Below are 25,426 nucleotides of genomic sequence, written 5' to 3'. Positions count from 1 at the left end.
TTCAACCACTTGAATTAAACATTACAGTCTGCACTTTATTTCCGGTCAAGATATTTAATTTAAAGCCTAATTTGGGGTTGTGGTAGAGCCTAACTTGTGAAAATGATGTGTCTGTCCAAATATTTTCAGGCCTAACTATATATTTTTTTGGGCAGGGTCTGTTGACTCACTCGCGCTGAGCGTTGTCTTGGAGTTCGGTGTTGAGGGTTTCTGGCAGCAGTAAACAGAGGCCGGCTCCACCGATCGGTATGACACCGTACACCAACATGGGGATGGCGTGATGGTAGGCGCCCAGGAGCCAGATCAGAGGGGCCAGGATGCCACCCATCCGGGCACACATGGAGTTTAGACCCACGCCACTCTGCCTAACAAAACACAGAAAACCTCAATTTTCCTCAGCAAATACAGTACTGTTTTATTATTGCTGTTGTAAAAAAAAAAAACAGAAACCATGGAGGTTACCTACCTTACCTTAGCGATGTGGGGTAGAGTTCTCCTGTCATAACGTACATGATAGTGAATGTGGCAGTGGATGCTAATTTGCCGAGCATGGCGATGATCGTCATGACGATGGGAAGGCCTGAAATGACAAATGAAATTAGAAATATTAGAAACAGGATTACATCGCTGAAAGATTAGAGCAGGAGTAGGCAAACCTTTTGAGGCGCGAGTTGCATTCATTTTTAAAATTTGGCAAAGGGGACATATTCAATTTTTTCATTTATGAATAAATATACGTGCAGACATTTAAATGATATATTCCTTTTTTACAGTGCCTAGTGAAAGTATTGCCCCCTCCCCAATAACTTTTTGTTATTTTGCCACATTTCGGTTCAAACTTAATGCTAAAAAAAATGAGATTATTTTCCAAGAATCAACAAATGAGACACAAAAGCGTGAAGTGGAGCCAAACTATTTCAACATTTTATATTACAGTATATTTACAACAAAAAAGTGAAAAGTAGGTGTTGCAAAAATATTGGCCCCCTGTTCTCTCAGCTCAGTTAACTGACTTCAATGATTGATTCAGTGTCGAACTACAGTAAATAACTAACAATGACAAACAGAGTGCAATAAGTCTCAGTTTAAATGCACCTGCTCTGTAACTGAGTTGGAGGTCTGTGAAAGCGGACATTGATGAACAGTCAGCATTATGAAGACCAAAGAATACACGAGGCAGGTTTAGAATAAAGTTATGTAGAATTTCAAAGCAGTAGTGGGATGCAAGAACATTATGCAATATTTGCACATCTCGTAAAGCACTGTGCGAGCAATAATATTAAAATGAAGAGAGCATACATCGAAATGGAGAAAGCATAAAGCCACTGCAAATCTACCGGGACAACCTCTAAACTTTCGGCCCAATTAGAAGAAAACTAATCAGAGAAGCAACCAAGAGATCCAAAAAGAAATTTTGCAAGGCACTGTACCGGGGAGGGATGGGCACCACCAGGCTTTACTTGCCCAAGACACACCAAAGGAAATGGTGCCCCTACAACCTTAGTGGTTAAGAGATCACACCAACGAACCAACCAGCCAACCAACCAACAAATCTCCTCAAATTGGTCTTAAAACACTCACGGTTAGAGCAAAATAGTATATAAGGTCCCCGTTTTAACCACTACTACATTTGATATTTAGCTTTGTAGCATTTCTGTAGTCTAAATCTTTTTGTAGTATTTCTGTAGTATTAGTGAAGGTGTATTGTTATAGTATTTATTTAATAGTATGTTTTAGTATCTCTGTGGTAGTGTTTGTCACAAGCCAAACGGAGACAGGACCCAATAGCGTTCGTTTTTACTCAGTTTTATTGAGAAAGAGAGCAGTGCTTGCTTCCACGATTGTCGGACACGGGTAGCTGATGGCAGGAACGCGGAAGTGGCACTTCCGTGTCGAGCGAAGATAGTCGTAGGCAGCGGGAAAACTGGTCGATAGCCGTAACGGGGGAGCAAGGGCGGTAACGAGTCCAGAAAAGAGGTCGGCAACAGGTATCAGGCAGGTGACAGGGCAAAACAGGTCGATGGCCGGGACGGAATAGCAGGGCAGAAACGGGTCCAGAAACCGTTTAGCAACAGGTATCAGGCAGGAGAAAACAGGGCAGGAGATTGCCGGAAGGTACAGAGCTTGCCTAGCTGAAAGCGTAGGTTCGCAGGACGGTCTGACAGCTTCCTCTTGGAAGCCGGGGGTTTAAAAAGAGTCAGGGAACCAATCAACGACCAGGGCTGTTGGCGCCAATGGGGCAGTCGCAGGTGCCCCGAATCAGCAATCATGACAATGTTTTAGTATCACTGTAGTAGAATTTTGTGGTATTTGTGTAGTATTTCTTTTCTTTTCAGAATTAAAACCCCCCAAAAAATACACTAGGTCCCTGTTTTTAAGCACTGAATCAGATATTAGGTTTTGTAGTAATTTTGCAGTAGTTATTTTGTAATAGACAAACAAAGGAACAATGAGGGCAAAGCTGGCACAAAAAAAACGTGATTATTTTATTAGTAGTACTTGATTTACTATTTTATGTACTGTTGTTATAATTTGATTTTTGTTCAGCGAGCCAGATAAAAAAACTTGCTGGGCCGCATTTGGCCGCACCTCTGCGACAAAAATGTTGCGGCTCAATATGTACAGGTATAAATATGTAAAGGAGCTTGTAGAGTAGTTTGTTCAAAGACTTTCTGATTTCTGTTTCTGTCTTTCACCATGTTATTGATGCACAGGTGAAGAAGTGGAGAGACTGTTTAACCCAGGGGTGGGCAGCAATTGGGATTCAGGGGACGCATTGGGTTAAAACATTTGGCCAAGGAGCCCATTTTAGAGACAAATCCATGTCATTTATGAATAAATATAACTGCAGACATCTACATTTTAAATTTCTTTATTTATTTCTTTATTCTTTATATGTTTATATGTATACATTAGTTTCATCAAATTGTTTTTGAAACTCAATTTGATATTTAGTTGTGGAGTATTTCTGTAGTATTTTTGTAGTATTACTGTTGTAGTATTTTTGTAGTATTTCTATTGTACAATTTCTTCAGTCGGATTTTTGTATTTTTTGCGGTATTACTGTAGTTTTTTTTTCTGGAATAGTTTTGTCGTATGCCTGTAGTACTTCTACAGTAGTATTTTTGTAGCATTTCTTTTTTGAATTTTGGTAATGTTACTGTAGTGTTTTTGTAGTATTTATTTTGTAATATTACTATAGATTTTTGTAATATTTCTGCTGTAATATTTCTGTAGTAGTAGTTTTGTATAATGGTATTACTGTAGTATAATTATTGTAGTATTTCTGTAGAAGTATTTTAAAGTGTATCCGTAGTAGGGTTTTGGCAGTATTTCTGAAGTATTTTTGTAGTATTTCGATATTAGTATTTTTCTTAAGTACTGTTAAATGATTACTGTGGTTTTATTTTTGTAGTATTTCTGTTGTAATATTTCATTATTATAGAATTACTAAAGAAATATTTTGTAGTATTTTTTTATTTTCAGAATGACTTTAAAATAAAATATCACGTCCCTCTTTTTAAGCACCAAACTTGATATTTGGTTTTGTTGTAATTTTGTAGTGTTTTTTTAGTATTTCTGGAGTAGTACTTTTTTTTGTAGACGCACAAAGGAAGAATGGGGACAAATTTGTCACCAAAAACATTTAGTACAGTACTTTATTTACTATTTTAAATACCTTCTTTATATTTTGACAATTTCGTTTGGCGGGACGGATGAAAAAGCCCATGTGGCCTGCAGGCTGTAGTCTGCCCACCCCTGGTTTAACCTGTCAGAATCAGAATGCAGTACAAGATGCACTATGCGTTTCTTTACCGTGTTTACAAATAGTGTGATAATGAGATGAGCAGGAATGCCTTTTCGCATAATACTTATACCACTGGTGGAATAGTGGTATAATGTAGGCGCCCTCACTGCTACGCATTAGGTTTGAATCCCGTTGCACACAATTGTAATGTTATTTGAGTCAGCGATAATTATTGAATCATCAATCATTGCTCAAATACTGTAAAATCTCATGTAATGCACACCTATAAATACAGTATGCATTTCCAATCTTATCCTCCAAATTACTCATTCTGCAGTATAAAAGGTGCACTGGGTCATAGGGTGCAGTTTTATATTTCTGGCCAATTTGGTGTTTTTAGATGTGCCTTGTGGTCCGGAAAATCTGGTACTTTCAGTGCATAAGACAATGTGATTTCTTTTTAATGTGGATCACCTTTAGGTACGGCGATAATGGCGAGGCAAGCGCCCCCTGCAAAAAACAACAAGGCGGCCTCAGTGCGCGGTCTTCCAAAGCGCCCGATGAGAAGCAAACCCCCCAGACGTCCGGGAAGCTCTGCCACGCCGAAGACGAACTGCGTCAGGTAAATATCCAGTCCGAAGTGGCCCACGTTGAGGCTCAGGCCGTAGTACATCATGCTGATTCCAAACCTGAGTCAGAGAATTAATAGTTGTCTAATCACGTGAACAACATCCAGGCAACTATCCCTATTGTGATCATCCTCTAAAACTATGGCTCGTAAAGCTCTGCTTGGGAATTGATAGTTCCTTTCAAGTACTCTACACCCGAGCAAGGCGTCCATACTGGATGGGTGTAAGTTTACCTCATTATTATTGTGATTGGCATCAATGTTCCCTCTAAGCTGCGCGCGTGCACAATCGCGCACTGCCTGCACATTCTCAGCGCACAAGAAAATCTATCCATCGCAATGTTCCCTCTAAGCTGCGTGTGTGTGCAATTGCGCACTACCCAGAGCTTTTCCACGCACAAGAAAATCTAGCCAGCTCACAAAAACCAGGGCTCGAAATTGCTAATTAAGAAGCGAATTAAGTCAAAGTTACAGTGCATGAAGGTAAAAATACACGGGTTCCCCTGACGTTGTGTTCTAAATGCTGTATTGTATGTAAGTTGAGTAAAGTCAGTAGAGTTTTTCGAGAACCCGCTTCTTCGGCTCGGCTCACTAAAAGGAACCGGCTCTTTCGGGTCCTAAACGGCTCTTCAGGTTGTTTTTGCTTCTTTCATTCCTATATGACCAAATATTATGTAACATTATGCACAAAATGACTTCAAGGAAGGGGAAATAGAACGAAAAAGATACCAAAATGAAAAAGTAGTGAAAAGCTGAAAAAAAGAAACAAAAGGAAGAGAAAAAAGAAGGAAAAATTCTGAAAAAAGCCAGAAAAAAAGAAAAGAAAGAAACTAAGGAAAAAAGTAAATAGAGAACAAAAAGAAAAAAGTAACAGCTAGGAAAAAATAAACCAATGAGATTTTTTTAAAAGGAATTTAAAAAAAATTGAAAAAAACAGCAAAAAAGAAGAAAAAGTTTGTGTTGCATTCAAATAATTTCCAATTATATCAAGGCAATCTTGTTGCCAACATTGTACTTCCACTAAAAAATGTGATTAAATACAGTTGTGTATCGTGCAACGGACTAAATAGGCCCCCGAAAATGTTAATAGTATGCGACAAAAGATACCATGAAAAAAGAGAAATGGAAATCTTGTGAAAGAATTGTTGTAAAAACAAATGACGTTTGTAGGCCGTACAACCTTTGCAATAATACATTACTCAATTCATTCAAAAGTGAAAACATTTTTTGCATTGCCGTAAACTCAGCAAAATGTAACGCGATGTAGTTTTGAACATGTTTGATACTGACTTAGTTGCCACACTTGGGATTGCTGTTGCTCACTGTTGTTTCAAGCGTTGCTCACCGACTTTGCGTGAACGCTCAGACGCGAGGAAAATTAGAGGGAACATTGATTGGCATTCAAAATATGGCGATCAAAGCTCTAGTTTGCCTCCCAAGACATGTTCAGGGCTGATTTACAACAACAAAAGTTCACTGATGTACATGCAAGACCCATACGGCTAGAGAGGTGGTTTTCAACTGGTTTTACAGGAGCACCTACTAATGAAAATGTGCAACCAAATCAAGAAAAACATTTCACTCCTCAAATGTATCAATTGAAAGAATTAAAGATTAAAGCAGATTGTAGCGTATATTCACTTTTTAAAAAATAAAACAAACCAAAATGACCAGGAAGAACAAAACAAACTCAAGAGACCCCCTAAAACCACTTAAAAATTGCCACACACTAAAATACAGTAGAAATATTAATAAAGTGTGTAACTAAACATCAATAATCATTTAATTGTGTTGTTAATAAAGAGTAATATACTAGTAAAAGGCTAAAAATATAACATCTTACTTATAGCAGCACTTCAATGGCAGCCACTCATACACCATTTGCGCATTTCGCAACCTTTTCCTTCTTCAACTCAATCGCTGTTGTCACGGTTTCCAATTTCCCTTGCCCTTATCCCAAAATGTCCTGTGACTCATTATAATGGGCTGAAAAGGGAATTGAAACCAACAAAATCACAATAGAATGAGATGTGGTCTCTTGAACTGATTGACTGAAGAGGTACAAGAGATTAAGCTGTACATTATCCCCATCTACTTTTGGGTGAACCGTAAATTCCGGACTATAGAGCGCACCTGGTTATAAGCCGCACCTACCACATTTTAAGAGGAAAACCGATTTTGTACTTACACAAGCCGCACCTGTATATAAGCCGCATGCGCCCACATTAAAAAATGTAACACAAACACAAAATTAACCCAAACCCGACTTTAAGTCCCGCGATTGAAACTAAATGTCCTTCATTAAAGGACACAGTCCAAAAATCACAGCCGGCTAAATGAACGGAAAATGATACCGGTACTTAAGGTTTGATGCAGACCTGCAGAGTCCGGGTCTTGTTGAAAGTAATCCAAGGAAAAAAAGAGTATATTTCCAAAGGTAAGGGTGGGAAAAATATACAGGGAGTGCAGAATTATTAGGCAAGTTGTATTTTTGAGGATTTATTTTATTATTGAACAACAACCATGTTCCTAATGAACCCAAAAGTATCATTAATATCAAAGCTGAATATTTTGGAAGTTGGAGTGGGGCTTTTTTAGTTTTAGCTATTTTAGGAGGATATCTGTGTGTGCAGGTGACTATTACTGTGCATAATTATTAGGCAACTTAACAAAAAACAAATGTATACCCATTTCAATTATTTATTTTCATCAGGGAAACCAATATAACAGCTCAACATTCACAAATATACATTTCTGACATTCAAAAACAAAACAAAAACAAATCAGTGACCAATATAGCCACCTTTCTTTGCAAGGACACTCAAAAGCCTGCCATCCATGGATTCTGTCAGTGCTTTGATCTGTTCACGATCAACATTGCGTGCAGCAGCAACCACAGCCTCCCAGACACTGTTCAGAGAGGTGTACTGTTTTCCCTCCTTGTAAATCTCACATTTGATGAGGGACCACAGGTTCTCTATGGGGTTCAGCTCAGGTGAACAAGGAGGCCATGTCATTAGTTTTTCTTCTTTTAGACCCTTTCTTGCCAGCCACGCTGTGGAGTACTTGGATGCGTGTGATGGAGCGTTGTCCTGCATGAAAATCATGTTTTTCTTGAAGGATGCGGACTTCTTCCTGTACCACTGCTTGAAGAAGGTGTCTTCCAGAAACTGGCAGTAGGACTGGGAGTTGAGCTTGAGTCCATCCTCAACCCGAAAAGGCCCCACAAGCTCATCTTTGATGATACCAGCCCATACCAGTACCCCACCTCCACCTTGCTGGCGTCTGAGGCGGACTGGAGCTCTCTGCCCTTTACCGATCCAGCCACGGGCCCATCCATCTGGCCCATCAAGACTCACTCTCATTTCATCAGTCCACAAAACCTTGAGATTTTTCTTGGCCCAGTCTTGACGTTTCAGCTTGTGTGTCTTGTTCAGTGGTGGTCGTTTTTCAGCCTTTCTTACCTTGGCCATGTCTCTGAGTATTGCACACCTTGTGCTTTTGGGCACTCCAGTGATGTTGCAGCTCTGAAATATGGCAAAACTGGTGGCAAGTGGCATCTTGGCAGCTGTACGCTTGACTTTTCTCAGTTCACGGGCAGTTATTTTGCGCCTTGGTTTTTCTACACGCTTCTTGCGACCCTGTTGACTATTTTGAATGTAACGCTTGATTGTTCGATGATCACGCTTCAGAAGCTTGGCAATTTTAAGAGTGCTGCAAGATATCTCACTATTTTTTACTTTTCAGAGCCTGTCAAGTCCCTCTTCTGACCCATTTTGCCAAAGGAAAGGAAGTTGCCTAATAATTATGCACACCTGATATAGGGTGTTGATGTCATTAGACCACACCCCTTCTCATTACAGAGATGCACATCACCTGATATGCTTAATTGGTAGTAGGCTTTCGAGCCTATACAGCTTGGAGTAAGACAACATGCATAAAGAGGATGATGTGGTCAAAATACTCATTTGCCTAATAATTCTGCACTCCCTGTATATCCACTATTGTCCGCCGCGTCCACAAACAGGTCTTTACGGGTCCCCACTTCCCGTCACCCCGCGTTTGTTACGCCCCTCCTTTTTCATTCGCCCGGGCAAAACATATCAGAATAAGTGTCTAAAATAAATACAAATAAATACATTACAAAAATATACAGTTGCAAATACATATTATACATGGGTTACACATATTTACAAAGAAAGGCGGTACACCGAGAGAGTTTTCAAAGCTTTAATAATAATATAACTTTCATCCCAAACGGTGCCTGTGACAGGGCAGTTAATGGTAGCAACACGCTAGCAACACGCTAGCAACACGCTCGCAACACAGTAAACGGATCTGGTAAAAAAACATACCGTACTTGTAAAAATAACGGTAAACTGTCCTCATCTTCCTCCTTAGAACTGAATCCATCAAAGTCGTCTTCCTCAGTGTCAGAAAGAAACTTTGTCATATAGACGTCGTCCCACGCTCCCGCAACCTCACTCGCGCTGTCACTGTTGCTGGAACTCTCATCCACTCCTGATTCTGTGCTCTGTTTCCTTCTTTATCGGACTGCTCGATTGCTTTTAGCTTGAAAGCTGCGTCATGTGCCTTTCTTTTTGCATTTTGCATGATGAGGGTATGTTCACGCTAAATTAATTTATGCACAAACCAAGAAGTTGCAGTCTTCCTCAGCGCATATATTTCACCGGTCTAAATCTTACCTTTTGTACTCGAGCACCGCTGGCGGCCGTTAGAAAAATTACATAAATTGGCCACATCACTGAATAAGCCGCAGGGTTGAAAGTTTGGGGAAAAAGTAGCGGCTTATATAATCCGGAATTTACGGTAATTGACCCTCTGTTGTTTTTCTTCTAAGCATTACAAAAGTCAATTCCATTGAAGTTGGGAAAAAGTTTAAAATGTCAGTAAAATTAGAATAGAATGACTTGCAAACCTTTTCTAACCCATATTTAAATGAATACACCACAAAGACAAGATTATCCATGTTCAAACTCATAAACTTTATTTCCATAAGCAAATAATGATAAACTTAGAATTTTATAATTGCAACAAGTGCCAAAGTAGTTGGGAAAGGGGCTTCTTCACCATTGTGTTACATCACCTTTCCTTTTAATAACACTCAATAAACGTTTAGGAAGTGAGGAGACTAGTTGTTGAATCGTTGATAGTGGAATCCTTTCCCATTCTTGCTTTATGTACAGCTTCAGCTGTTCAACAGTCCGGGGTCTCCTTTGTCTTATTCTGCGCTTTATAATGCGCCACACATTTTCAATGGGAGACAGGTCAGGACTGCAGGCAGGCCAGTCAAGCACCCGCACCCTCTTACTACGAAGCCACGCTGTCGTGAGACGTGCAGTGTGTGGCTTGGCATTATCCTGCTGGAAGAAGCAAGGGCGCCCATGGTAAAGATTCTGTTTGGATGGCAACATACTTTGTTCCAAAACCTGAATGTACTTTTCTGCATTAATGGTGCCTTCACAGATGTGCAGGTTACCCATTCCTTGGCCACTCATGCACCCCCATACCATCACAGATGCTGGCTTTTGCACTTTGCGTGCATAACAGTCTGGGTGGTTCTGTTCTTCTTTGGACCGGAGGACACGACGTCCACAATTTCCAAACACAATTTGGAAAACTGACTCATCAGACCACAGAACACTTTTCCACTTTGTATCAGTCCATTTTAGATGGGCTCGGGCCCAGAGAACCCTGCGGCGTTTCTGGATGTTGTTGATGAATGGCTTACGCTTTGCAACATAAAGTTTTAACCCACACTTACGGATATAGCGTCGAACTGTATTGACTGACAGTGGTTTTCCAAAGTGTTCCTGAGCCCATGTGGTGATGTCCTTTACACATTGATGTCGGTTCTTAATGCAGTACCGCTTGAGGGCTCGGAGGTCACGGGCATTCAATAATGGTTTACGGCCATGCCGTTTACGCACAGTGATTTCTCCAGATTCCCTGAACCTTTTCACAATATTATGGACTGTAGATGATGATATCCCTAAATTCCTTGCAATTGTACTTTGAGGAATGTTGTTTTTAAACTGTTCAACAATTTGCTCACGCAGTTGTTCACAAAGAGGTGAACCTCGCCCCATCCTTGCATGTGAATGACTTAGCTTGTTCGGGTCTCCCTTTTTTATACCCAGTAACAACTCTCACCTGTTGCTAATTCATCTGTTCACCTGCAAATAGTTGGTTGATTTCCATTCATCCACTTTCTGAGTAGTTATTGACACCTGTCCCAACTATTTTGGCACGTGTTGCTGTCATCAAATTACAGAGTTGATGATTTTCTCCCAAAACAATAAAGTTTATGAGTGAAGACAATAAATATGTTGTCTTTGCTGTGCATTCATTTAAATATGGGTTGAAAAGAATTTGCAATTTACTTGGATCAATTTTTATTTGCAATTAACACACTTTCCCAACTTCATTGGAATTGAGTTTTGTATTTTGTCAAGGACAAGGACAGCGACCCACTGAAAATTGTTGCTGAAAAACACTGCGCTAGAGAAAAGTGTGTAGTGTGGAGGTTAGTGTTCAAATAAGCCAATCTCTGGGAATGGCAATATCATCGGCAAGGAGATCTAATGTGCCCGGGCCATCCCACAAGGTCACACTGTCCACACACCAGACAAAGGTGCACTCTTTTTAGCCAAGTCTTTTAGGAACACACTGGGGTTTCTTTGGAGCTCATTTCCGCAAGGAAATGGCGCAATATTTTACCTTGCTCCTGTCTTCAATTACTAGCCAGGAGTACTTGAAAATAAATGCTTATGTCACAAAAAACGACGCCCTACACATAAATTTTTCATTTGAAGATTTAACAAAATTAGTGTACACCCTTGACAACATGCAAACCGACCAATCAAATATGGCCGCCTGTTTAAATTCAGGTATGTGCCTGACATCATGCGAAAACTATAAATAGTGATGATTAAATATCGGAAAAAAGTTTGAAGTGAAGCCTCACCACAGGTAGCCCAAGATGAGAGTTCGTTTTCTCAGATATGCGATCCTAAAAAGGTCCAACAAGCTGCCTTTTTTGGGCTTCACCTCAGCTTCCATCTGAACACATAAAGGATCATATTATTATATTCAATAGTGTGAAATCCCAGGATACAACAATATTCTGTTCTAACATGGGAATCACAATGTGATTTTTCCCTATAGCATGGGATTGTAATGCGTAGCTAATGCTTTCTCAAATCAAGTTACCCCGGATAAAAACATTAAAATAATATTATACAATAAATGCTACTTATATGTAATATAAATGTAAATGAATAACATAAAAAATAAATATACATGTTAGGGGATAATGAAATCATATTTACTCGGTAACTTGAGTGTGACATGACTACAGGTGGTATAGTAGAGTAGCAGAAGTATGCAGAGGGGAGAGACAAGATGGTAGCTTGAAATTAAATCTGCATTTAAAACCAAGGATTGTCATGCTCTGAGAAGCTTACTTTTATCGCTTACTTTTTTTAAATAATGGTCCTGATCAACAAGTGGTGCCATGCAACTTAGCGAGGGTAGCCATTTCCATTTCCATGGTTATTTTTTTTACTTCTTCGTTTAGCATTACCACAAGCCTTTACGTCATAGAGAATAACCATAAAAAACACAGTATTGTATCAAAGACTTGCAAAATCCCTATTAAGCAAACAAGAAATGGATGAAGAGACCAAATGCATTGTGGGAAGTAGCTCGGCCAATAGCCTATCAGCATTTTCATAATGTTGTAATGCAAACTATTAGCAACCAACATGTTATATGATGCACGAACACTGCAAAGATTGAATTTAGGACGTTTTTGGACACGGGAAACAAGTTGTGGTTGATGTTGTATGGTGGGGTTAATGAGCCAAAAGCGTTCTATTACACAACATAAGGTGAAAACATTGTAAGGTGGGGTAACTGTATCCCGGGGGTTTACTGCATGTGTGTTGGAATTTACCTTATACAGCATATCTTGCGACACTTCCCGCCCGTTCACTTTAGCTGCTTTTCTCACCTCCTTCATAGCCTCCTCCCTCCTGCCCTGAGTCAGGAGCCAGCGAGCAGATTCTGGAAGAATCCTGGTGGGTTCAAAAGTGCGGCATGTCATTCCACTTATTTAACTTTTCACAGAATTGTTATAAATGAGTGGCCAAGGATCACGTGACAGTGCTGACCAGTAAAATGCAGCTAGGACGGGAAGAATAGGGCAGTAGAGGGCCAGTTGGAGGATCCTCCAATCACGGATCAAATAGGCCAGGCCGGATATCAGAAAGAGGCCGATGGAATAAAAACTTTGGCAGATGATGGTGCAGAAGGCAAACTTGGACGACTTGCACCACTCGCCACCTTCGATGACAATAAAGAGTTATCAAATCTTGTGGGGAAAGTATTTCGGTTTACTTTCGCTCACCTATCACAAATGCATTGGCGAGAATTCCCGCCACTGATAGCCCGCACAGGAACTTGAGAATGATATAAACATAGACGTTGGGAGAAAAGGCAGAGCTGACGCCAAACAAGAGAAGAAAAAGGTGGGCAAGCAAGACCACAACGCGCCGACCAAACCTAGAAAAATACAAAAGCAGGATTGATAATAGCTGACTGCTGCCTCTATCTATATGGCTGTCTTGTGGTCAAATCTTTATGCTGATTGTGCTATTTTAACCCTTTGCTATTTCGCGCTTCTTGGCCTCGTTGCATTGTGTGTTGAAAAATATTCCGTGAGCCTTTATCTCCAATAGAATATTCCCGCACGCGACAGTCGACGGGGCACATTTTTCTCTGGCCGAGCTGCTCTTTTTTGCTGTTCGTCCACCAAAAAGTCAACTGCACTTGTACAGCTGTGATCCATTATCACCAATACCATATTGCTGCAGGCATGAAACGGCATAACACACTTTTTCCGGGAGACAAGTTGTTCTGGCCCACCAGAAAAGAACTGCGGTATTAATTGGCTGCAATCTATTATGCTCTGTTTTACTGGTCACTGATTCATGCTATTCAGGCCCGCCTAAAATTAACTGCACTGTTTAGGCTGGGATCCATTATCCCTCAGTGGACTATTGCAAAGAGTAGAGGCGGGTGGAGCGCATTTTAATTGGACCGCTGAAGCACAACTGAAATGTACTGCACTGCGTTGACTTACATTTATTTTTCCCGGTCTGGTAATGCAGAGAGAAGGGTCCAGTAGAGTGCATTTTATTTTCAGTTTGTGCCACTGAATCGCACCATTTTTGCCCGCCTTAAATTAACTGCACGTTCAGGCCATGATCCATTGTCCCCAGTTAAGAGTGGAAGCCGAAAAAGGAAATTTGAATAATGCGTGGCACCCTATCTGCCTAAAATCAACCCGTGCAACCCCAATCCATTGTTCCCGGTCGACTATTGCTGTGAGCAGGGGTCGCTGAAGTGTGCCATTGTAGCTAGCCTAAAATGAACTGCTGTCTTTTCTCCAGTGTACTATTGCTGAGAGCAAAGGCCGAGAGAACAAATTAGTGTCATGTGTGGCAGTTCTTTTTTTTCCGTTCTTTCTGCCGAAAATGAATGGCACTTGTGTGGCTGCAATCCATTTTCCCGTGTCGAATATTGTTGCGAGGGGGGGCCGGCGGAGCGCATATTAAATATGGTAGGGGCCCAACTTGCGGAGTTTTACAAATAGTGATAACAGTATTAGGTAACTAACAGACTTGAAATATGGATTTTGAGGTTTATAAACTTCAATTTGAGTCGACTCAGAAAATCTGTCAGGATATTTTCACATTTTGAATTTACAGTATATTGAGTGAATGAAGTCCTGTTAAACCTGTCAGCCATTCTTCCCGAAACAAGGCCTCCGATCATAAGTCCGGCCATGTAGATGGACTGAGACACTTCAATCAACGTCTTGCTTTCACACACCAGTTTGAACTGACAGAGAAACACAAACAAAAGCTTGACTAAAAGGGGGAAGTGGCTTCACGGTTGCCTTGATAACTATCCCCCCTCTCACGTCTGTCACAATGCTGGAGGACCCTTCCGGCGCTTCGATTTTGGATCCGTTGAGGCAGCCGGTGGTGGCATTCAGCCCATACATCTCGATGGTCTCCAAGTTGAACTCCACCGGCACAAACATGCTGCAACTCTGGAAGCTTTTGCTTGGATTCAACGGGATGGTGAGCTCCTTCTGCTTCTCCCATGTTAAATTAGTACTCCCTCCTCGCTCCAGGATCCAGTCGGTGTTGCAATAGTTGGGAAATTCGAGGCCCGTGAAGACATGTCCGATGGTGTCGAAAGCCACAAAGATGCTGGGAACGCATATAGCAGCCACCAGGCGCTTCTGGAACACACCAAACTCTCCGATTTCCTTCAGGATGTCTGCAAAGGTGCTCATGGTGACACACTTGCTGCACTACAGAAGCACCTGGCAAGGAGAAGCTTTTCAGTCCCAATATTAATCATTAAACCAATGCGTTTTTAAAATGTAAACTTGCTTTTCTGCTGCTGTCTACTGACAATCAGTATATAGAGGACTGTCTCAGAACATTAGAATATTGTGAGAAAGTTATTTTTAAATGACATATTTCAAGCTGGGTATTATTTTAATATTGCCAATTATGGCTTACAGCCTACTACATACGTGTCAACCTCAGCCAATTGCTGCTCGTATTAATGATTGCAATTCCCCTTATTAAGAAAAAATAAACCTTTCAAGCACAACGCAGCACATAGCTATTCATGGCAATAAAGTGTCATGAACCGGAACAGGATCAGGACCCAAATGCGTGACGTTTCTCACTCAAGCCGTTTATTTTATGGGAAATGGGGAGTCATGCATGTTAGGCAGCCGTCTGGCGCGAAATGATAGGAAGCCACAGGCCGACGAGATTGATACCAATTGCCCGAGCAGATATCGGACAGACGGGGTCGATACCGGGCTGGACGGGACAGACAGGATTGATATCTGAATAGGATATTAAAATTAAACAGGAAAAACTAGACGGAAACGAAACTGGAAACCAATATTAAACAACGGGACGGACAGGATTGATATCTGAACAGGATATCGAAACTAAACAGGACAAACTAGACGGGAACGAAACTGGAAACCGATATTAAACAGGACAAAATCAACAGGAACAATACCAGACAGGAAATACCAACAGGAAACAGGACCGAGTCGAAACCCACGTCTCACGGGGCAGAGGTTTGTTGACGGACTGACAAAGGAAGAGTGAGAGCACTGAGCTTAAATAGACGGAAAGCCAATCTGTCAACAAGCCGCAGCTGGTGCCACACGGGAGGGGCCAATTGAGCGCCATGGCAACCGTGACATAAAGACTGTGTAGAATAAAAACAGATCTCATTTTTGTAGGCAAGTTTACTCTATTTCACAAGTAAACAACACAAACAAATCTTGCAGCATCTTTCTTAGTTCTTTCACTACTTGGAGTAACTGTGCAGAATTTTGCAGACTTCATCAGTTCTATAGGTGGTTTTACTCTGTAACAGAAACTGTCACAATTTAGTTTAATATGGAACAAAGATGTCAGAGTATCAGTTCCCATTGTCTACTTCTACTTGATGACATTGTCGTCTGCTTACCAGTGTCAGAGACGATCCGGATTAAAGTTGAAATGGGCAAAACGAGATCAGTCTAACAGAAATATGAGTTAAAACATGTTTAGGGCAATACCACCTTGAGAACGCCCGATCTCTGGAAGCTAAACAGGGTCGGGACTAGTTAGCACTTAGATGGGAGACGGCCTGGGAATACCATGGGCTGCAAATAAGTCATTTGGTGCACCCCCTGGTAGTCAGTGAAAATTAAATTTCCCAGGGAGGACCAAATAAATGTAATTATTATTGTTATTGTTATTTTTCAAAAAAAGTTTAAAACATATTTTCAGATGGAGTATTTGAGTATTAACTGTAATCAGCAATATTGAAACATTTAAAGACTTGGTTTTGCAATGAATCCAGAATGTACGCCATTTTTATTATATGACAGAAAATACTTTATCGCAGTATTTAACTTTGGAAGACTTTGTATACATACACTATATATGTGCATATATATATATATATACCACACACACCAGTCAATTTATACGTTTATCTCGTATTCTATATATTTTTGAGCATTTTAAATTGTGTACGCCGTTTAACTATTTTAGTTCGGGGGAAAAAGGTTGTTTTTTTTAGTTTTACCGATCTTGTCTTGCATATTAGTAAGGGGAGCAATTGGCTGAGATTGACAGGTAGCCATCCATCATCTGCACCGCTTATCCTCAGTAGGGTTGCGGGGGCGTTGGAGCCCATCCCAGCTTTCTTCGGGCAGTGGGTAGGGGACACCCTGAACTGGCTGCCAGCCAGTCTCAGAGCACACAGACGCAGACAACGAACTCGCTCATTCACACCTAAGGACAACTTGGACCGGCCGATTAACCTGACATGCATGTTTTTGGAATGTGGGAGGAAACCGGAGTGCCCGGAAGAAACCCATGTAAGTACGGGGAGAAAATGCAAACTCCACACAGGAAGGTTCGATCTCATGACATGGCACGCGCTAAACACTGCTCCGCCGTGCTGCCCACGGGTAGCCATGACATAACCTATTTTTTTTGTTTTGTTTTTTGGCCCAAACCTCCAAATTGGATCGATAGCCGTCACATAAGAAATATAGCCCATTAGAGCCCACACTCCTAAATTATTAACATCTGTATCATGCAGGAAGTACAGTGTAGTGCTAAGCCGTTGCATGCCCAATGAGCAAATAATAATGGCGCAAAACCCTAGGTAAGAACTTTTTAAATTTTGATTTTATAACTTTACCTGCCAAATGCAAAAATAAAAGACTGCATAACCTTCTCATTTTTAAGAATAATTAAACGATAAAATCATGGAAACGTCTACACTGGAAGTTGTTTTTCAATGTAAATATTACGCTCTATCGAACGCAAATATTTAATGCACTTAAAATTAGTTTATTTAATAAAAATGAAAGATAAAGAAACGGAAAGAAAATGTTCCACATTTAGCGACTCGTTCAGCAGAGCATCGCCACAACAGCCTCTCTCAATCTGGGAAAGCTTCCTCCGCTAACAGAGTTTCGGAACCTGTCCTGCGAAAATCGACGCGCAGTTTAAGTTCGAATCTCCTTCGTTTGTATTTCGGGAACATTTTTTGCGGGCTGCGGCAGTAGGTAGCTATTTGCAGTGTCTTGTTTCATCGTACTGTAGTTCGTTCGCCTACCAGTGAAAGCTCTGTTTTTTCACAGTTAAATAGGCTTAAACCTCGGGATTTCAACGTTCATTTTAATGCAAAACATTAAAAATGACATCCACCAAGCCAAGGAAAATCTCAAGTTTAAATACCAGCGGATGTTTTCTTCCTGACGAGCTTCACGTCCGTATTTTTCCGGTTCCCTAACAACAAATATGTGTGTCCTCCATTAAGTTTCAAACATACGTTAACATACATAAGTCGCTGTCAATCAAAATATGTTAACGTGGCGAAATTGCCATGGTATGTGAATAAGATGCAGCCTCGTGTAACAACTGAGTTGTGGTATCAATTACTGGATTTTTTTTCATTACTATTTGTCCTGACTCGTTCCCACCCAGTCAAAAAAGGGGAGGGCAGATATTCAGAATAACTTCGTTTATTGAATCAATTAAAAAAGTCATGTAAGCATGAGAGTATAATAAATATACATGAGAACAAATATACAGGACACTCATATACAATACTGTGCTCAGAAAGGCGTCAGAGTGGTTGTCAGGACAACAGAAAAAGCATCTTAAAGATTCTTAAGTTGAACTAAAATGCTGTGCTTTTGCCTGGTTTTTCTTCAATGTCTTCATATGGCTTGCCACTATTTCTGAAAAAAGAAAAAAACAGGAATGTCGTGTTAAAGGGACAGTGTGTATTATTACGCGCCTTCTTGTGGAAAAAAAAACACGTGTTAAGAAAAATAAAATTGATTTAAATCCGTGGTTCTCAACTGGTCCGACTTCCACCATTGCACCCAAATTACAAGCTGCAACCCAAATTAAGGCGAAATTTCCAATTTTCAAATGTGTTGACTGTGAAAGGATTGTGCAGTTTAAACCTGAGATAATATAATATATTTACATTTTTAAAAAACAAAATGACCATCCATCCATCCATTATCTGCACCGCTTATCCTCAGTAGGGCCGCGGGGGTGCTGGAGCCCAACCCAGCTATCTTAGGGCAGTGGGCAGGGGATACTCCGAACTGCTTGCCAGACAGTCACAAAATGACCAGCAAAACCAAAACCACTTCAAGTACCATATATACTGGCATATTAGCCTACATCACACAGAAGCAGCCCCCTAAAAGTGCTTTAAAATAGCCACATACTAAAATAAAGTCAAAATATTAATAAAATGTGTACTTAAAAACCAATAATTATTTAAGTATGCAGATAAGAAAGAATAATATACAGATAAAAAGTTCAAAATGTAATTTTTCACCCACTGACTGTACCTTACAGCAGCGCTTCAATGGCACTCCTACAACATGTTTGCATTTTTTTAATCATTTATTTCTTTGACTCAATTGGTGTGTCACCTTTTATTTATTTTTACTTCACCTTACTAACCTCACTTTTTTGGGACCTGTTACTATTGGCAGAAAAAGGAAATAAAACTAACTAATTACAATGAAACGAGATGTGATCCCTCTTAAACACAATTTAGAAGGCACCGATTGACTGAACAGGAAGAAGAGATTGAGCCAGGCATTATAGCCATCTACTGTGAAGGAGTGTAATTGACCCTCCGGTTTATCGTCTTCCATTATCTTGCCAACACAAATGCTTGTGACCCACTGAAAATGGGTCCCAAAAGTGGGTCCCAACCCACCAGTTTAGAAACACTTCACATCATGTATTTTGTCCCCCGCCCCTCCTTTTCCCTAATTTTCATTTTTTTTTCCTTTTTTTGTCGGATTTTCTTTATTTTCTTGCATGATAACCCTAATGTAAAATAGTAGTTTGGTAGCATTTAAAAGGTTTGTGTGTATTATTTAGTGCCCCCGAGTGGTAAAAAAAAAAAAAAAAATATTGGTTTTTAAAAACTAAGCAAATCAACTATGATACAAACGTGCATGTTTTAAATACTCGTAGGTCAAGAAATTGGCATTTATTTCACATAACATGAGCCCCACCTAGAGAGAGCTGACTTAATTGTTCGTCATCTTGCTGCAATGGCTAACCCACAAAACCAACAACCTAGCCAAAAACTATGCAGAAAAATGAGAAGAATTGGTGTCGTTTGATTACTTTAAGGTCCTGTAGTTTTAATTGTTCCTTTGTAGAACTTGTTTTTGATTTCAGTACACAACACAACAACATATAGTCATCAAATGATACACACTGTCCCTTTAAAAAAAGTCTATATTTGTTTGCCAGGGTTTATCATCTCACCTGAGTTGGGCGTGGTCTTCGAGTTCGGCGTTGAGAGTCTCGGGCAGCAGCAAACACAGGACGCCCGCACTGATGGGTATGATGCCGTACACCAACATGGGGATGGCATGATGGTAAGCACCCAGGAGTCGAACCAGGGGGGCCAGGATGCCACCCACTCGAGCACACGTAGAATTCAGACCCACGCCACTCTGCCTAGCAACAAAAAGGACAGCGTTCTGCAGCAAATGTTTTTTTTTTGTTGTAAACCAGGGATGGACAAAACATTTTTTTACAGGGCCACATGAGAAACAGAAAATATTGCGGAGGACCGGACCAAAAACCTCCATTTTGCCTAATATTAAATATGTTTTTTTCTTTTTCATAAAAGCAGCATTGATTTGTTAAGTTGATATGACTGGTGAGAGTATACTGTATGTTTAATTTAGTAATGACAACTGCAGTCACTTTTTTCAAAACTATGGTAAACAAAATGTGTAGGATTTTACCATTTTTATTTGTATTAGTTATCTTATTCTGTCAAATTGTTGTACCCCAAATTATTAAAGACATGGACTGCTTGGTATGCAAATCCAATTTCTCACATCATCACCTAGGTTTCAAAAATACATTTTTCGTCATTTTTAACATTCCATTCATGCAAAACATAAAAAAAATGACAAAAACTTGTGACATTTCTTTATAATAGTAGCAACGATATGCATTAATGAAAAAGTAAACATGAAGACACTTACATCTAAATCTAATATGTTTTTGTTTTTTGTCTATAAATAGACTATTTCATCCGTTGTATTTTGAAACACTCCGTATTAATTTAAAGTCATATAGTACATCTCTTTTTGTCAGGACCATAACGAGTTTTATTGGAAGAAAGAGAAAGGGTTGCGCTAACGATCCGGTGATTGCAAGTCGCTCTGAACGCGGAAGTGGATCTTCCGTGGCGAGTGATGGCAGTGTGGGGAACGAAAAAACGGGTCGTAAGCCAGAAAAGGAGAGTAAACATGGTCGGGAACGAAAAGAGGTCGAAAGCCGGGACGGGAGAGTAGACGTGGTCAGGATAAAAAACGGGTCGAAGCCGGGGTACAGACGGGAGCAAAAATCAGGTGGGAGTCAGGGTCAAAAAAGGCTTGCCTAGTGTTAACTGAGGCTTGCAGACGGACTGACCAAAGGGGACAGATAGGAGTGAGTTCAAATAGGGACAGGGAGCCAATCAGAGTCCGAGGCAGTTGGCGTCAAAGGAGCGGGCACAGCTGAGTCACATCAGTAATCATGACACTTTTTTAAGCACTGAATTTCTTAGTAGCGATAAAAATCTCAAAATGCAATACGCTAAGACGTGTTTTTTTGCAAGTATCTTGATAAATAATATGAATTCTTTCTATATTTTTTATTATTTATATAAAAAAAAATGTAAGCATATTTTTCAATGTTTGGGACACTGGGGAGAAAGGGGGCACAAAATTAACAATTTTTTATCAGTAGTACTATTTCGTTTTTACCATTTAAAACACATTATCATTATCTTTTTAACATCGGGCAGGCCGGTTTCAGAAGCATGGGGAGGCCGCGTGTGGCCCACGGGCCTTAGTTTGCCCATCCCTGTTGTAAACAAAGAAAACCTTGTCTGTTACCTACCTTACCTTAGTGTGGTTGGGTACAGTTCTGCCGTGTAAACGTACACGATGGTAAAGGTGGCGGTGGATGCAAATTTGCCAAGGATGGCAATGACTGTCACGACAACGGGAAGGTCTAAAAACAAGATAGAAGAAAGAAAGAATAGGGAAAAAGTTCACACATTTTTACATGGGAGAGGATTTTTTTCATTGCTTTTTTTTCTATCATTCAGCGCATGAAGAAAAGTGGAGAATAAAGTTGTATAATCTAAATGGCATATATTTTAAACTTCCTGATAAGTCTTGTTTTAATTATGAGTATTTTTTTACTTTATTTCATATTATATCTTATGTCTGAGAAAACTAAATATTAATGAGATTCAAAAAAAAAAAACTTCCATTGAGTTTATTAATTTTTTTTTCAAATTTGGTTTTAAAAAAAGAAAATTATTCAAAGAGCAAAATCATTATTTTCGATTCTATTGCAGAAGAATATATTTTATTGTACGTTTTCTTTTTAATTCTAAAATACATTTCCATTAAAAAAATACATTTTCTCATCGTATTACGGTGGAAAATGTTTACTTTTTTATCTTACGAAGAAAAATAAGAAATAAATTCCCAGGGGGGAAGAATAGCGATATGTTCAAAATACATCATGGTGGAAAAATATCTGAATTTTTAATTTTTTTTCATTTTGAGTAAAAAGAAAATGAGGGGTAAAAATTGAGTCAATTCCTGTATGGATAAAAACAACTTTAACTTTGTGTGCATTTCTTAGACCCGGTCTAATTAGCTTCCTTTTTCATCTTTTTTAGGGTTTGTCCGCCCAGAACAGGCCTGATAAAAGTAAGATAAGAGCAGATAGGCGCATAAGCATAAAGTATCTTTGAACTTAGTTGTGCATAGATAACACATAATAATAATAATAATAATAATAATTTCCTTGTATTGTCATTCTGTGTAACAATGTACACAGAACGAAATGTCGATTGCATCTGACCCGATGCAGCCGCAGCCAAGAGAGGGCGCCGCCGACCACTTTTTAAGTCTTAGGAATGACTCGGCCGGGGCGCGAACCCGAACCTCCCAGTCTCAAAGCGGGCGCCTTACCATCTAGGCTACTGAGCTGGTACATACTTAATAAATAAAATATTTGACTTTCAAATTTTCAAGGACACTTCAAATTACACACCCCACATTTAATGTGCTTGAAACACAAAGGTAGGGTGCATCGTTTAAGTGTGTAATACTTAGTGCCTCCTAGTGGTACAAAAAACATTAAAGTAAGTCAATTTGTATAGCCCTTAATCACAAAGAGTCTCAAAGTGCTGCACAGACCACAGATTATTGCAACCCACAGACTATTATTACACCATCCCCTGATCTAAAACCTACAAAGCTTTCAATTTCACTCAATTTAGCCATCAAAGTCCTTGGTTACACCCAATGTTCCCTCTAATTTTCCACGAGTCTGAGCGTTCACACAAAGTCTGTGAACAACGCTTGAAACAACAGTGAGCAACAGCAATCCCAAGTGTGGCAACTAATCCATTATAAAACATGTCCAAAACTTGACATCAAGTTATATTTTGCTGGGTTTCTGGCAATGCAAAATTATTTTTCACTTTTGAATGAATTGACTAATGTATTATTGCAAAGGTTGTACGGCCTACAAACGTCACTTGTTTTTACAATTCTTTCACAAGATTTCCATTTCTTTTATTCCTGGTATCTTTTGTCACATAATACTAACATTTTTGGGGGCTTATTTAGTCAGTTGCATGATACACAACTGTAATAGATTACATGTTTTAGTGGAAGTACAATGTTGGCAACAAGATTGACCTGATAGAATTGGAAATTATTTGAATGCAACACAAACTTTTTCCTCCTTTTCCCTGTTTTTTTTCCTATTTTGAAATTCCTTTTAAAAAAAATCTCATTGTGTTTTTTTTTCCTAACTGTTACTTTTTTTTCTTGCTTTTTTGTTCTGTACAGTATTTACCTTTTTTCCTTTGTTTCTTTCTTTTCTTTTTTTCTGAAATTTTCCTTCTGTTTTCTCTTCCTTTTGTTTCTTTTTTTCTCAGCTTTTCAATGCCCCCAATAAGCAGGTTGGCGCCTTGCATGGCTGCACGGCCGCTATTGGTGTGTGAGTGTATGTGTGAATGGGTAAATGTGAAGCACATTGTAAAGCGCTTTGGGAAGTCTTCATTGAATAGAAAAGCGCTATATAAATGCAGATCATGTGTCATATATGTATGAGCTTTTCACTACTTTTTCATTTTGGCTTTTTTTTTTTTGGTCTATTCTTCCTTTAAGTCATTTTGTGCATAATTTTACATAATAATTGGTCATATAGGGATGAAAGAAGCAAAAACAACCTGAAGAGCCGTTTGGGAACGAAAGAGCCGGCACATTTTAGTGAGCCGAGCCGAAGAAGCCGGTTCTCGAAAAACTTTACTGACTACTTAACTCCGTTCTACTTCAAAATTAACTTCAAAATACTGCATGTAGAACACAGTATCAAGGGAACCCGTGTATTTTTACCTTCATGCACCATAACTTTGACTTAATTCGCTTCTTAATTAGCAATTAATTTCGAGCCCTGGTTTTTGTGAGCTGGCTAGATTTTCTTGTGCGCGGAAAAGCTCTGGGTAGTGCGCAATTGCGCACACACGCAGCTTAGAGGGAACATTGGTTACACCAAATGTTCAAAAACATCAATTTTAGCAAGCTTTAGTCAATAAGGTCAATGGTTACGCCCAATATTTTTTAAATCAAAGACACAAGTTTCACGAAGCTTTTTTTCATCAAGGTCTTTGAATTCACCAAATGTAGTATCCATAGTCCTTTGTTGCATCAAACTTACAAATATATCAATTTTACTGAGCTTTAGTCTATGAACTCAATGGTTGCATCGAATATTTTTTTTCATCAAAGACACTAGTTTCACTAAGCTTTATTTTTCATCAAAGCTTTCAATTTCACCAAATTTAGTCATCAAAGTCCTTGGTTTTGCCAAACGTTCAAAAACATTAATTTTACCAAGCTTTAGTCAACAAGGTCAATGGTTACACCCAATATTTTCTAAATCAAAGACACAAGTTTCACAAAGCTTTTAAAAAAAGATTTTTATACTTTTCAAAATTATTTGTATCATACTGAAAAAAAGAATGATTACAAAAAAATTCTACGCAGAGAAATTTGTATTTTTTTCACATGGTGGAATACCAACTTGGATCGGCGCCATGCTTGTCCGGTATCCCTTGCTCCAATCAGGCAACACAGTGCCATCTAGTGGTCAAATATGGGCTTTAAATTTGTGTTAACAATGCCTAACTGAGTTCAAAGAACCCTTATGGCTTATTTTCCATTAAGCCTATCTGCTTTATTTGACTTCTGTCAGCCTTGTTCAGGGCGGGATACATCAGGTTTGAGCAAAGGGGGTTGGGAGAGTGCTGGAGAGACATCTTGCTTGTCTCCGCAGGTTTTTTTTTAAATGTTATTTCCATTTTTCAATGGAGCACAAAAATGGTGAAAGTAAGATAGAGCCTGGTTTTAGTAGAGTCCAAACGCCAACCCGAACCCCAAAAAACATGAGTTTATTCGAGCACGTCTAAGAAATGTTTTCAATTATAAGCAATTAACATGTGTCATTCTCTGTCCCCCATCCCCTGGCTTAAAGTCATAATTGCAACCTTAAGTCTTCCAATCCCGCATCCCACTTTGAACGATTTACTCATGTGATTTTTCTTTAAGAGTGACATTACCTTTGGGCACGGCGATGATGGCGAGGCAAGCGGCCCCTGCAAAAAACAACAAGGCGGCCTCACAAAGCCGCCTGCCGAAACGTCCGATGAGCGGCAAAGATCCCAATCGTGCAGGAATCTCCACCAGGCCGAAGACAAACTGAGTCAGGTAGATATCCAAGCCGAAATTTCCTACATTCAGGCTAACGCCGTAGTACACCATGCTGATTCCGAAC

General features: G+C 39.6%; 2 protein-coding genes and 1 long non-coding RNA gene across 10 annotated transcripts in view; 1 reads left to right on the top strand and 2 right to left on the bottom strand.

The window, feature by feature from the left end:
• LOC148348409 (solute carrier family 22 member 13-like) overlaps positions 1-17,928 on the bottom strand; it is a 22,486-nt gene extending 4,558 nt beyond the window's left edge. The window contains exons 1-10 of the mRNA XM_088322817.1: positions 17,750-17,928; positions 14,386-14,796; positions 14,200-14,303; positions 12,808-12,962; positions 12,572-12,743; positions 12,355-12,475; positions 11,365-11,459; positions 4,223-4,437; positions 472-580; positions 171-365 (exon numbers count right to left, since the gene is read on the bottom strand). Of these exons, the coding sequence (XP_088178943.1) occupies positions 171-365; positions 472-580; positions 4,223-4,437; positions 11,365-11,459; positions 12,355-12,475; positions 12,572-12,743; positions 12,808-12,962; positions 14,200-14,303; positions 14,386-14,766 (1,547 nt within the window). The 5' untranslated portion in view covers positions 14,767-14,796; positions 17,750-17,928. The remainder of the gene's footprint in view (positions 1-170; positions 366-471; positions 581-4,222; positions 4,438-11,364; positions 11,460-12,354; positions 12,476-12,571; positions 12,744-12,807; positions 12,963-14,199; positions 14,304-14,385; positions 14,797-17,749) is intronic.
• On the top strand, positions 17,092-25,353 carry LOC148348408 (uncharacterized). Its single transcript, XR_015847745.1, has 3 exons — positions 17,092-17,171; positions 19,811-19,901; positions 25,201-25,353. It is a non-coding gene; the product is annotated as an uncharacterized LOC148348408 (long non-coding RNA).
• LOC148348405 (solute carrier family 22 member 13-like) overlaps positions 18,021-25,426 on the bottom strand; it is a 36,951-nt gene continuing 29,545 nt past the window's right edge. For 6 of the 8 annotated variants that reach the window (XM_088322807.1, XM_088322809.1, XM_088322812.1 and 3 more), the window contains 4 exons: positions 25,212-25,426; positions 21,466-21,574; positions 19,826-20,020; positions 18,021-18,255 (listed from right to left, as the gene is read on the bottom strand). In XM_088322807.1, coding sequence (XP_088178933.1) covers positions 18,195-18,255; positions 19,826-20,020; positions 21,466-21,574; positions 25,212-25,426 — 580 coding nt within the window. In that variant the 3' untranslated portion in view covers positions 18,021-18,194. Of the gene's footprint in view, positions 18,256-19,825; positions 20,021-21,460; positions 21,575-25,211 lie in introns of those variants that run through there. The other 2 variants (XM_088322813.1, XM_088322814.1) reach the window with 2 other exon arrangements.

The sequence above is a fragment of the Urocampus carinirostris genome, chromosome 18, assembly GCF_059441175.1.
Source record: "Urocampus carinirostris isolate Australia breed hairy pipefish chromosome 18, RoL_Ucar_1.0, whole genome shotgun sequence".
In the NCBI taxonomy this organism is placed as follows: domain Eukaryota; kingdom Metazoa; phylum Chordata; class Actinopteri; order Syngnathiformes; family Syngnathidae; genus Urocampus; species Urocampus carinirostris.
Note: the sequence above shows the minus strand (reverse complement) of the source record. Positions and strands in the feature narration are given on the sequence as shown.